We start from the raw sequence: 14,387 nt of genomic DNA on the forward strand, positions 1-14,387 counted from the left end.
ATGTAAATTGTTATGTTTGAAAATGGTGTTCTTTATGGACAATTCGTGATGATCACACAAGTCCAATCACAAAACACCACTCGAGTTCTGATTGGGGTGTCGTTCTTCCCAATCACACCGTTCCAGATCTCACTGTCATCGCCCACGTGAGCATTGAAGTCCCCAGCAGAGTGAGGGAGTCCCCAGTGGGAGCGCTCTCCAGCACACCCTCCAAGGACTCCAAAAAGGGTGGGTACGCTGAGCTGTTGTTTGGTGCATCGGCAGAAATAACAGTCGGGAAAGGCAGAGGAGGCAACCTTCTCGTCCACCGTGTGAAGCCAAGAGTTACCACATCAATGCAAATGAGCCTCATTGAGAAACAATGTCTAATTCACTAACAAGGGCGCAATGGAAATACCCACTATGAATACAAATACACAACATGTCTGATCAGACTTATTTATTGATTCGCAATTATCTCCATTGACCATGTACTTACTGAACATCACTAAAAAGTAATGATGTTGGAGACATACACCTCAGAAAAGAAAAACATTTCAAATGAAAAGCCCACTTGCCAGTCAAGAGAAGAGATGACATTTTAAGTTGCTTTGGCGAGCTGCCACTGTTTCATTTCAATTCATTAATTTTATTTTACTTGAAGCTCTCTGGTTGATTCGTTCCACTTTGAAGTGATATCTGCCAGACATTTCAGAGCTTTTTAACATTTTCAAGACCCACAGGATATCCTGGTCGATTATTGGTTATACATCAAACTAATCAATAAAAGAATAGACTTTTCTCAATTGGTTAAAAAAAGTCGTTTCTACCTTTTTCTATTCTTTTGTAATCAGCAGTAGAAAAAAGGGAGGTTGCACAAAATGTAGCCATTTCTTCCAGTGGACTCACAAACAGCTGATGTCATACTGTATCTAAAATGTCATCTATTGGTGGTTGCGCATGAGTAAAAGTGTGGATATGTTCAAAATTTACAGTGGAGTAGCATCAGACGCATCTCCACCCATCCCTGTGGTAGAGTACACTTGTCAAAGGCAGTGAACGTTATTATGTACAACACTGGTTACAGATACACATTTATCAACTTTATCGTTTATTTTTTAGTTTCTGAGTTAATACAAACATCATTTTTCTGGCACATCGCTTCTTTACCTGACAAATACAGCAGTACGCCACTGTTCAAAAAGGAAAAGAGCGAAAAGCAAAGCAAAGCTAATCAGTAAGTGTAGATGCCAGCCAACACAGGCGTGTATTTCTCTGTCTTCATTTTGTCCACACAACAGATGTTGTCAGCTTAAGTAAGAGTTGGGCAAATATGACAGCCAACCCGTTAGCCTCTATTCTTTATTTATCTGAAAAAAAGAAAAAAACATTTGAATATTATAAACAGATTAAATGACCAACTTATTTGATCCTTGTTAAGATACTATATCACATTTTAAATATGCACACATTTTTTTTTTATCAGGCAGATTAGAAAACATCTCAGTTTGATTACTTTTAGGTTTCATCACAAGGCAAAATAAACTAGATGAGAAGTTACGTTAACTGCAAGATCAGTTTGTTATCACATATGGACACACCTGTGGTTTTAAACTTACCACATCCATATAGCGCATTGACTCGTGCAATGTCATTGCTGCTCATCTCTCTTGCAAGACCAAACAGAAGGTTCGGGTTACTTTTGGCAACAATGGTTGGTCGTTGATTTTTGGAGAAAGCAAAGCTGTGTGAAAGGAAACATCAAAATCAACAGCTTTGCATATCGAGTTCTAATGCAAAGCTGTTCGTTAATTCTGCAGAAAACAAATGACAATTTCTTTTTTATGATAAATGATCAATTCTTTGCATTTTAATTTCAAGAAATAAAGACCGCAGGCTCTATTATCTTGCCAGTGCAAGTCCAGCGAGGGGTGTAGAGGAAATAGGACATTTAACAGGATTCACTTGTATCTTACAATGTAGTGTTAACTACGATCACACATCCTGCTATCTGGAAGTGTTGCTTTGCAAGGTTGTGCGTCAGACTTTAACCCCTCCCAAGAAGCAAACTTGTCATAAAAGTGGCCGCACCCCACTGCTTGGGGAGTCGCTCCATCACAGATCTGGAAATGGTGTTTCGCCGTCAATTGTAGCCAAAATAAATCTCATCGTTGTACAAAGACATTCGTCGTCTTGGTTTCCCTGGACTAGACAGAGGCGCGGTATGAATCACCACAGGGGCGGGCTATGTTGGGTTTTGGTGTTTTCACAGACACGCGCAGCTTGGCACCGCAAAAAACGGGTGTTTTTCATCTTTATGGGCATGAACACAGCTGACTCGATCTGCCGTCAATCAAAGCAATTTGTCTCGTTTCCTTTCAAATCAGCACATATCCGTGTGTGTGCCATACATAATAAAGATGATAGTAATAATAATCATGATTCATCATGATCAGAACTCAGTCAAATTCAGCAAATTTGCGTTCCAATACCCGCGCCGATAGTTAGACGTGGTTCCAGCAGGCATGGGGTTCAGTCTACTTTTAGCGACCAAATTGTCCTCTGCGCCAGTCTCATGTCAACGGAAATAGCCTCGGGACACCGGACTGCCCACCATTCCGCAGATCAGTCTGCCAAATACCCAAACAGGGAAAACGAGGCTTGCACCGGCATGAAAATCACCATACGCCAGTTGTAGCACCTGATTGATTTTTTCTTACCGAGTATTGATGAATATGTAGCAGAAAATCTGAAAATTGAAAGTTCATGCTTAAGTCAAGAATTTTCAAGCCAAAATGTCCTCCAAATCTAGACTAACCCATTTCCGAATACACCTGCGATTAGGGAACAGGGATTTTTGGATGAGAGTCTGAGCTCTGTGGTTTTTGGTCAGTTTTGCAAATAAAATTTCCCTCCAAAAAAAGTGATCTATATTCGTGTGCTGTTTCTATTTGTTTTACTCTTCTTCATGATGCATGACGAGAGAGAAACATAAATCACAGTAGATAAAAACTCACTTGTTGTAGTGCATGATGGAGTTAAAGTCATAGGGAGAACCTAAGTTATTCGTCTCCTCCTTGTCAAAGTTGTGTTCCGTGCCTGCACACAGAAGGAGACAAGAATACAATACTGTAGTTAAATGATGATGCTATCTGGCATCAAATCGAAGAAATGCCATCTTGCTTGAGTTTCCGAAACACTGCGTCGTTAAAGTTGATATCATACCGTGTAATGCTATCATACACTGTGCCTCGGCAAGAACAAAATCATGTTGAATTGATCATTTCATTCGTTCCAAAAACAATAAGTTAGTCAGCGTTCCTAAAAACAGTCATCTGACTCGACTAGACCTTTCAAGCGTTATGGCTTTCCAGTTTCAACAAAACAGGCCTACTGAAATGTATTGAATCTGATGTCAACCCATTTTTGTATTCTCGGCCAGTTGATGTGTTGGAGAGAGACACCGGTACTTGGCCCTGGAGCTATTTTCATTACTTCAAATTAGTTAATTATATATAATATTCATAATCATAATTGTAATCATCATTATCAATAGACCATGTGAAGACTGATCATGAGAATCAATTTGTGAAAAAAATATGAAATGAATCATATTTGGACATATGAGGTTTCCTCCAGCCATCAATGATAATGTACCTGTATTTTTAAAATAAGTAATCCCTCATTTATCGCGGGGGTTACGTTCCAAAAAGAACACGTCAGAAGTGAAATCCGTGAAGTACGATTTATAAAAAAAAAAAAAAATTCAGCACATTTGACAATAAAGTTGTACTTGGTACTTGATAGTCAGCTTTATTTTTTACAGTTATTATACAATACTGAATTATATATACAATGCAGAGGCGATTGCTCTAAGACTGCAAGGGAAGCTCAGCTTCCCCTAAAATGTCAAAAAGTAAGTGATCAAATATATGTGTGGATGTACCATTGTGTGGACCCTGTCATTGACTAAATATGCGCTACAAGGTGCTCAACTTTTGTTCCGAATCAGCTTCTTCTAACTGGTTACGACTCGACTCTCTTCTCATTCATTCCCGCAGCTTCACTGTGCTTTAAACTGTGTGGAGGCTGGGCTTCGAGAGAGTTCAGTGTAGGGTGTCCCAATGCATTGAAACAAGACGAGTCATTGGATAAATGTTGGTTTTGTCCCGCCCATTGGACGCTCAGCATCTCTGGGAGTTTATGGACAGTGGGTGTTTATAGGCTGGCCAGGAAGCTCAGCTTTCTGCATGATGATTGGATGATCTGTCTGAGGCCGAATCTCTCTTTGATTGACAGCGAAATGAGCCAATCACCGATCTTATGGTGAAGGCATCCTTTTCATTTTTTAAAAAAGGAACGGAGAGTAGAATTCACGTATAAATAAACGGACATATTTTATGATGTAGGCCGAAATTGAGCTTTCTCTCCTTGACATACAATGAAACCAAAGACCAAAAATTTGCAAAGGAAAATTTGGCAAGCTGTTCAAAGACGAGATGCGGAGACTGTTCACGTTGGTCAGTCCCTTAGCCAATCAGGATGCAGAACACAATTCGCTGTTTAAAAAAAAGCATTTAAAAAAACTGCATGACAAAAATCCGTGAAACAGCAAATCCGCGGAAGGTGAACCGCGTAAAAGCGAGGGATTACTGTATATCTTAATTCATTATCAATACTATTTTAGGGTCGCGGGAGTGTTACGCAACACTTTGGTTGCATGGTAATACGCTGAAAACAATGGAGTAGCTCTGAGTGCACTTTGTGTGTTTGACGAACTTCAGTGTGGTTAAACACGGACTCTACGAGGTCATGTCAGGTAGGCTCACCTCTTTTGACGTTCTCAAAATGAATGATGACGTGATCATCTCTGTCAGACCGAACTTGCTCGTGGTGGAACCCAAGAGCATGAAGAACCTCGTGCTGCACAGTGCCTAAGTTCACACAGCCAAATTTCTGCAAGGATATTTCCTGTCCACCCGGCTGACGTCCAAGGTACGACCAACACCTAAGCATATATCGGACGTGTTTCAAAAGAGCTGCAGTACTGGTGTCACAAAAGATATGTCTTAAACCCAATCTCAAAGTTTTCCCCTGCCGAAATTGCCCTCTCTGTGGGCCATCTGATCAACCAGAGCATCCATCAAGAAATCTGGCAGTTTGCTTCATTTAGTGGGCAAGAAGAGATAAGAATTGTGGGAGGACAACTCATGTTTGGACAACTTCCCTCTACGCATCTGACCTGGCCCTGATTTCTAATTTCTTCCTTTTTCTAAAGCTCAACGGGTTTATCAGCAGACCTGTTTTGAAGGCGTGGACAACATCAAAATGGCTGTGGCGATGGAGCTGTGAAGGATCCAAGAAGAATTCTTCAAAGAGTGCATGAAGCCGTGGCAGGAAAGCCTGGCAACGTGTGTTGGACTCCAGAGGGGATATTTCGAAGGTCAAAATGTACAGTTTGGATTTGGAATCTACCTTTGGTGACACCAATCGGGGAACTTTTCTGGCACACCTGACATAAAATGATGAGGGGGTTTAAAAAACATGAGAGCCATCGCTCTCTGGCCAAATCAGATTTTAAAAGGCCACCAACATAGCATCGACAGTTAATGCGCTGTGTGCATCTCCTTACCCAGATCCTGGGAAGAAGTCCAAAAAATCTCTATGCCAGCGACGCTTCCACATGAAGCGAATGCAGGTTTTTTCGTAGAAACTGATCAAGCCGTCAATGATGGTTAAGCTCTCTTGGGTGCCTGTAGAGTCAAATATCGAACAAGAAAAAAGAAATTACAACAAAACTAGAGAAGCAATTGAGTTCAAGTTCTCAGAGTAAATGGTAAATGGGCTGTCACTCCAATGTCCGCTTTGATTGTGTTTCAGCTGGGGTGAAGGGAGTTTCCCTGAAACATGTGCACCTGTTCCGCATTTCCCCATCAAGCCTTGCCACGTATTGATGGACTGCCAAGATGCCTCGTCTCTTGTCGGATTATTGACCTCGCTCGCTGCTGTGCTTCAAGTGTTGTATTCTAGACCTTTCGATATCTTTCTTCGTTGCTCTCGTTATGTCATAGAACTTTGTAAATGTTTTGATTCTTCCTTTGTATCGATCTTGATCTTTGGTTTCGCGTTATTGGACTTTGGATATTTCGTTTGTGTATTCTCTGTGTTCTCTTGCCCCTTTCCTTTGCAAGCGCTTTTTGTTTGATGCATTGTTCTTTTTTCCAGGCTCGTTGCGAGCAGCAATTTCAGTTTGTACTTTGTTGGTGTGTTTTTGTGAAATTAATATTTTTATCGCACTTTGTCTGAACCTGCATTTCTGGAATCCAAAACATGATTCGGTTCAGTTCAGAACCTGACATCCACTGGCCCTGGGTGGGGGAACACCGGTCTGAAGGCCACTGACCACCAACAAAGAAGACCGGTGCACAGTGGCACACAAACACTTTGGTCGAAAGTGTGGCTTCACTTTAATGAAATGACTGCTTGGCTCAGTGGGACACCTCCAGAAGATTATATTGTCCAAAGGAGGTTGTGATATTAAAATAGGGAAACACCTCCAGAGAAGGACACATATGGTGTAGAAAAGTGGTTCTTGACCTTGTGAGAGGTACCAAACCCAACCAGTTCATATGCACATGCACTGAATCATTCATTAGCGAAAATTAAAAATGCGTTCAAGACATTAAAAAAAAAACAAAAAAAAAACGCATTTGTTAAAAACAGTAAAAAAACAAAAATAACATTTCAAAAAAAAAGTATATGTTTTCTTTAATTGTGCACAAAATGAATCAGCCAGTGATGGCCAAGCAAGTGTTTCATAACTAACTGACATGTTGAGTCGGGTGTGCCTTAACCTCCATGGCAGAGGCTCCGTCGAACCCCTGAGACCGATTCCCCTAGGGTTCGATCGAACCCAAGTTAAAAACTACTGGTGTAGAAGTCAGGGAATGCCGTCAAAGACGACGAGTTGTACGCTGGGGGCACCTCAGCATCGCACTAAAATAAGGGGAGTAAAACAATAAAATATATATTATGCCAAAAACTGGAACTAAAACTGGGGTCAGCCCAAATGCAAATAACGAGCTAAAATGAGTACAGATCTATCCACAATGCCCATGCACAGTGCCTGAAGAGGCAGAACTAATTTTGAGTTTATACGGTACCTGCTGCGAATCTGGACTGGGTTCCCAAGTTGCTCTGTTTCTTTGATGTCTAAAAACCAGGTAAGCCCTCAACAGTGGGTGCTGAGTAACACATTTTCAGCACTTGCAGTATCAGTCACTCATTTGTGCAAATGTATGATCATGTGGTTTTCAAAAATAAAGCTCGCTTGTGAAAGTGTATCCTTCCCTAGGTGAATAGAAAAGTCACATTTAAATTGAAATTCAGAGGTTTGATTTTAAAATTGATGGATGATAGTCCACTACTTGTCTCATTTCTTCACTCCATGTTGACGTGATAATCAGATCATCAGCAACTTACTTTATGCTTTCGCAGTTAACTATGCAACAGTTTAAAAAAATGGATGAGCTGGAAAAAACAGTTTTTAAAAAAGTGATGTTTTAAGGTTCTTACAGGTCATAGTGAAAAGTTTACAGTTGTCTGTATCAGTGGAAACTGAGGTTATGCGTTCCATACAGTAATTTTATTTGACCAAATGTTTATGTGTACCGAGTAATACTTCAAAACTAAGGCGTAAGGTTTGACTGAAGACAATATTCGCCTTACTACTATTGATTTGTACGATTCTTCTAATCAGAATCAGAATCTTCTTTATTGGCCAAGTATGTCGGACACACAAGGAATTTGTTTCTGGTACTACAGGCTACACTAGTATCGGCATAAACAAGGATATAGCAAATAAGTATGGAAGGACATTCTGTAATGTAAGGGTACTGTTGTGCGGGGGTACCACCCAATGACACCTGTGAGACAATGTGCAAAGTATCAAGCAGAGCTAAAGTGATCAGTGGTACAATACAATACTATAACAGTTGTGCAGTTGTCGCAGAAAATCATTGCACCATTTTGAAGTGACCACGAGCAGTATTTGTAGTACAACAAGTGTGCAATTGTGCAGATGTCCTTGAGCGCTTTAAAGTGTCTGGTCTGTGGAATATAAAGTAGATCAGTGACAGTGGTTCAAGTAAGTACAGTGCTGGAGCTACAATGACAATTTAAGTGACAACAGTTGTCCACACGACCAACAAGTGTTCAAGTGGGATGCGTGACTTACTGAATCCACTTGAGATCATGACAGGCACATAGACGTAGCCCCCAGTTTTAGGCCATTTACATCCTGCGGCTGTACAGGCATGCGCATTCCTTTGCAGATTGATCGCAATGTCACCGTGGATCAAAGGTGTAGCTGTCAAAGAACGAGCAGATGCATGGAATTTTCCGTCAAGCAATCAAGATGGTTTGTTGAATTTGTCTGCATGTTGCCGTTTTTAAAATATGACACAGGAAATCCCGAAATCTATCAAACAATTGTTTTGTTTAATGATGTAGTTGTTGAGAAATGTGTGTTTGTTGTGTGTTCTCTTACTTGTGTTATCATTTGCCCTTGCAATCCTTTCATTGACATCCAGGTTTTCTGGGTGGGGAAAAGAGCGAACGTAGTTTCACAAAACACAGAATTAGCACAAGTAGGCTTGTAGTGCCTATGTTGACTTCGAGGAGTAGAATGGTTTCGTGAATGACTTTACTTGCCTATGTCATCGCCACTCAGAGTTACTGTCTGAAACACAAAGTGGTTTTTGATAGGACATAGTTATTTTTTTAACGAGTTAAAATAACTTTAATGTCATTCACACATATTTATCTAGTGTGTGTAGTCTTACTGGAGGAAGAAGCATCAGCAAAAGTTGGGCTATCAAGGGAAATGTTGGACTCATGGTTGAAATGACGATTGCTCTCTGATTGTCATTTGTTGTTAATCTTCAAATCTGGGAGGATAGAGCAAGAGTAAGTTTATAATGAATCGAGTGAATGTACCTGTCGTAGCAGGGCCTTGATCCTTGAATGCAGATGCTCAGCTCATCATGTTTATATTGGTTTCAAAGAGGGAGTGTCTGAGTTCTCAAGGAATACCGGTACATCACTGTCAGACAAACTATTTTAATTTGGCAGCTGTATAGCAAGGGGATTTTCCAGTTTTATTTTTTTAGTACAACCAAGTCAGCATAAGATAAGATAAGAAAACCTTTATTTGTCTCACAATGGCGAAATTCGCAATTTACAGCAGCAAAATTTGGAGGGAAGAAAGTAGAAAAACATGAAGTATTTGCATGCACAAAATACATTTAAAAAATGAACTGTAAACAGTACAGAATGCAATATAAAATATCAAATATCAAATACAAGCATATATGCAACTGCATATATGCTGCATAAGGTGGCTGTGCTATTTAAAATGGTTGATTGGGGGTGAGTCCAGGTTTTCAGGTGTGTCTATTCAGTAGCCTGACAGCAGTCGGCAGGAACGTGCGGCGGTACCTCTCTTTCTTGCAGTGTGGGTGAATCAGTCTCTGGCTGAAGGAGCTGCCCAGTGCTGTCAGGGTGGTCTGGAGTGGTCGGGAGGGTCTGTCCTTCATAGCTGTTAGCTGAGCTAAACATGAACATAAGAGGTGATTCTTTGGATAATTTTACAGTTTTAATGCTCTGCTAACTTGTCGAAAGCTAATCACTTTCAGCTTTAAACTGCTTGGCTATTTTCTCACGTAGTTGTTCACAAAGAGTTGAACCCGACCCCATCTTTGCTTGTGAATGACTGAGCAGCTCAGGGAAGCTCCTTTTTGACCCAATCATGGCACCCACACCGGTTCCCAGTTAGCCTGCTCACCTGTGGGATGTTCCACACGTGTTTGATGGGCATTCCTCAACTTTCTCAGTCTTTTTTTGCCAACAGTTCCATCTGTTTTGAAACACGATGCAGCCATAAAATCCAAAGTTAAAGATTATTTGCTAAACACTATCAAGTTTATCAGTTTGAACACGAAGTGCCTTGCCTTTGTCGTGCATTCAATTAAATATAGGTTGAACGTGATCTGCAAATCATTGCGTTCCGCTTCCATTTATATTTTACACAGTGTCCCAATTTCATTAGAATTGTTTTTTTACTTTTTGTCTCCCTACCACCAATTGCTACATACCCTCATGCGTAAATATGACACATTGCTTTTATCCAAACATTTTAATTATCCAGTCCGGTGTCACGAGTGAATACCATCAACCATTCATATTTGGTCAATTTGCAGTCTTCATATTTGACTAAAACCTTTTGGAAGGTCAAAAACAGCTTAAATCTAGTCTTCGCAAACCAAGACAGTTTCACTGTTAGTTCTCCACCAATTAGCCAAAATTGTGCACTGTGTGGAAAAGGAATAGTGAGAGACCACATGCGAATGTAGTCAATATGCATGTGCTGTTCGGTGTGGACATAAATGAGTTGTAAATAATGCAAACAGACAAAGAGTGATGAAAGCATGTCTTCCAACGTAATGCGTGAAAATGATTCCAACAATGTTTAAAGCACATTTATCCTTGATATATTACGACTGATATATTATTTGGTGCATTTTGTTGTGATCCTGGTAGCTAACACATTAATATATCTTTTATTATATTCACGCTTGTTACCAAACTTGCAGTATAGTTTTTTTTTGTTTTAAGCCAAAATTTGGAAGATAATGAATGAAATAGATCCTTTTTTGTGTGTGCTATATTATTTTTTTTTTTTCAAAGTCACTCTTTTCTAATTTTTGACTACCATTTGAAAATGGACAGAATGAATAATAGATTAATTCAGCAGTAGTAAAAAGTCACACACTATGATGTAATTATCCTCATGAGCAATTACTGTGAGAAACTTTAGAGGCTGTCAGTTATAGTGTTGAACACTGACTGATTGAAATTTGAACTTGACTTCCTGGGACAGCATTTACGGGCAAGCTGTTCTCTATGCAACAGGAATGTGGTGTGGCTTCATATTGTTCGGCGCACTTTTTTCTTTATATGCTCAGCACTACACCGTTTCTGGTATGTACCAGTGGGGGCTACGAAATTGTTTACTGTTCAGTGTTTACCAAAAACAAAACAAGACATAGTAATATTTAAAATGGTTACTTTTTCAGTTTCAAATTTAGCATCGCTGAGTCAAAGAAGTCCTAACTGCTGTGCAGTTAGCTTCTCTTTGTTGTTTGATGTCACATATGCGCAGTAGTGTACCATGAGTGATTGACAGGCAGCAGCTAACATGCACAGCAGCTGATGACGCATTTCCGGTGGAAAATGCGGAGACAAACGTTCTCCCAGCTTCCGTTAATTCCAAGCTACCCTGACGTCGCCTGCAGGAAAAATAACCAAAATCTTTATAATTGCCTTCACGTGGGTTTGTGCAATAGATTTATTCTGTAGCTCCTGCTGGTGCTTTTCAAGATGAAAATGCCCTCTGGAGGTATGACGTTTTAAAGACAAAGGAAATCCTTCCTCCAGCTAACTCTGTGGTGTGTGTATGTTCAGTTTTCTGGATGAAAACATTTACTAGTGAGCCGGTACTATCAAGGAGACATGTATACATTCGGGGAGACAATTTAATTATTGCAACATCAAATCGACAAAGAGTGTATGTTTGTCTTTCTTTCTCGTTCAACTCCCCAGTGAGTCCCAATATTACTGCATCAAAGAAGATTTTTGAACAGAATGACATTTCTATAATTTTGTGGTTATAAAAATAGTATTTTTCTGTCTTAACGTTTACTCTTGATGTCATTTGGTCTTGGTCTTGGACTCAGACCTCCTGGCCCGACACCCACGTTTCCTCCTCTTCAACTTACGGGGAATGTCTGGTTTATCGCCGGCCAGTAGCCCGCTGTTAGCCTGCCAAGGTAAAAGCTGGTCCCTACTGTAAAGAATGGGGTCGCATGTGTGAGCGGGGTCTTCAGCCACAGTAAATGTAAAAAAGCACAAGAAAATCATGGAGATGAGCAGAAATGAAGATGCCCTTCTACCCTTTTCTCCTTGAACTTCACTTCCATTCTATTTCACACCATTCCCTTGGTTTCTTTTGACTCCTGTCACATCACGCGGCGCGGGCACCCGCAGCGGCTCCTCTCTCTCTCCTGTAGTTGCATTTTGTCGAAACTTGAAACATGAAACATCTTTCCCCCTTGCTGTGTAACACTCTCTCACATTTTTTTTTTCAGGTTGGATCATGATATTTACCCAAAGAACACCTTGTCAGCCTGTTTTCTTCCATGGAGGAGACACAGGGTGGCCACACAATAACTCTACGAAAAGTACGACAGTGAAACTCCTCTACAACGAAATCATGTTTGCAGCAAGAAATTTTTCACAACAGGGGACTTCACGATTGCAAATGTACGGTATCTCAGATGTAAACACACACACACACACACACACACACACACACACACACACACACACACGTATGTGTACTCTTTATTTTTATTCCAATAGTGCATAAGTATAAGCATACACTTATTTGACACTTCATATAGCCAGCGTAGAAAGAAAAAAGGGAAGGAAATTGTGAAATTTACAATCAGCATTCACTTTCACTGACATCAATTTCTTGCATAATGTCTTTTACTTTGCTTCCTCCATCTTTCGTTTTTATTAGTTTTATCCTGTCTTCAAGCGTTGAAGGTTTTCTTTTCTTCACTCCTTGGTCTGCAAAGGTCCGTTTTTGTAGCCATTTTAGCAATGCAACGTTCGTGCTGCATCTGAAACTAACAATAACAAATATTTCCTGTACTACTGCGCATGTGTAAGCCACTGTGGTGTTTGCTGTTGGCGTTTCCGAGCTAAGCAGTAGGAGTCGCTGTAGGCTGAGGTTGGATTAGACTTTCGCGGAAGCCTTGTTTTCATTGTAGTGAATCTCATTGAGAGGTAAGGGCAGAGAAAAAGATTTCATATAACGCAACAGGGGGATTTTTCGTTGTAGGGGGAGCAGAAAAGTGGGAATGGTTTTAATGCGTGAAGATTATTTCACACTAGGGGGTATTTTCGCCCATGTCAGTTTCATTGTAGAGGAGTTTCACTGTAATGATGAAAAGGTTGCGCTGCTTCCCATTTGGTGAAAGAAACTGCAAGACGCAGGACAAAAATTCATTCCATCCATCACGAGTGTACTGAAGCCTATTCCAGCTGACTTTGTGGGACTGGTTGCCAGTCAATTACAAGCAAGACACAAGTATTTTACGGAGCCCCTAAGGCAGTGGTTCTCAAATAGTGGGGGGGGGGGCGCGAGGCTCCGTCAGGGTGGGTTCGTTTGACCTCGGGGAACATGATTTTTTATTTTTTTATTTAGATTTTAGTTTGACTGTAAAATCAATAAAGTGCAATTGCACCTCCATTACATTAGGGGGCAGTGGCGCTCTCATTGGCAGAGTGTGCGCAGAGAGTATTTTCTCGGTGGTGTTGGGGTTTTGTTTGCACTGAGCATGCACGCTTTGCACACAGCACAGAGTATGAGTATGAAGTGTAGACACGAAGTGTAGCAGACCCTCAAGTGACACCATGAAAAAATATTTAACAGGGATGAGAAGACAGGCGTCGAGAGACTGAGATAAAGAGACAAACGCAAGTCTCCCTAAAGCTCAGACGAGGAACTATGACGAAGCGTGTGTAGCGCTTGGCTTCACTGTGACTACGATGGGAGACGTGGAAAGACCGGTGTGCTTAATGTGTCTCAAAATGCTGGCAGCGGGCAGCATGAAGCCAGATAAATTAAGGCGTCAATTAAAGACATTACACCCCAATCATGCTGTTACGTTTTTTCAGAGAAAACGTGCCAAATATTGCCAACAATCATCCCGCTTTGTGACTGCTCCTTCAGCAAACTAAAATACAGGTCCCGGCTACACTAGCCCTGTTCACACGGCAAGATTTACTCCGACGCTGCACCGAAGTATTTTGATGCGATGTATTTTACACCGGAGCAAATTTTGTGGAGCGTTCACACGTGCAAAGCCGCTGAGCTGACAACTCCGGCGCAGCGTCGAAGCAGCTCCACTTGCGGTCACACGTGCAATTTCTGCTCCGGACCAAAACGACAGGAATGCGGAAGTAAAACAGGTTCGGGTCGGGCTTCTCTCTCGCGGACTTTTATTTATTTATTTATTTTTCTTTTAATAAATATTATGGTGGACACTATTCTGTCCTTGTTCAGAATAGATCCACTTGTCGGCAGTCGTGGAATAAAGACGTGTTTACAGTCAATCGTGTGTGCTCCTTATGACTGCCACAATATATGTTTTAAAAAATGTATACTCAAAAACAATGTGCGGATACTAAACTAAGGAATACTTGTTTTAAAACAAACAATTTGGATAAAACAGAGAATGCGCTGTAATTTAATTGCTATTTAACTGCTAAACAGGAGC

At 40.7% G+C, this 14,387-nt stretch overlaps 1 protein-coding gene and 1 long non-coding RNA gene across 2 annotated transcripts in view; one reads left to right on the forward strand and one right to left on the reverse strand.

The window, feature by feature from the left end:
- Positions 1–560: 560 nt before the first annotated feature.
- The window catches only part of LOC109514377 (low choriolytic enzyme-like), a 115,305-nt gene continuing 101,478 nt past the window's right edge, over positions 561–14,387 (reverse strand). The window contains exons 7-9 of the mRNA XM_019867421.1: positions 2,997–3,078; positions 1,599–1,723; positions 561–1,349 (exon numbers count right to left, since the gene is read on the reverse strand). Of these exons, the coding sequence (XP_019722980.1) occupies positions 1,342–1,349; positions 1,599–1,723; positions 2,997–3,078 (215 nt within the window). The 3' untranslated portion in view covers positions 561–1,341. The remainder of the gene's footprint in view (positions 1,350–1,598; positions 1,724–2,996; positions 3,079–14,387) is intronic.
- Positions 13,433–14,387, forward strand: part of LOC109514381 (uncharacterized) — a 115,283-nt gene continuing 114,328 nt past the window's right edge. The window contains exon 1 of the long non-coding RNA XR_002167981.1: positions 13,433–13,498. This is a non-coding gene — a long non-coding RNA (uncharacterized LOC109514381). The remainder of the gene's footprint in view (positions 13,499–14,387) is intronic.

This window comes from Hippocampus comes, unplaced genomic scaffold, assembly GCF_001891065.2.
Source record: "Hippocampus comes isolate QL1 unplaced genomic scaffold, H_comes_QL1_v1.1 scaffold2, whole genome shotgun sequence".
Taxonomy (NCBI): domain Eukaryota; kingdom Metazoa; phylum Chordata; class Actinopteri; order Syngnathiformes; family Syngnathidae; genus Hippocampus; species Hippocampus comes.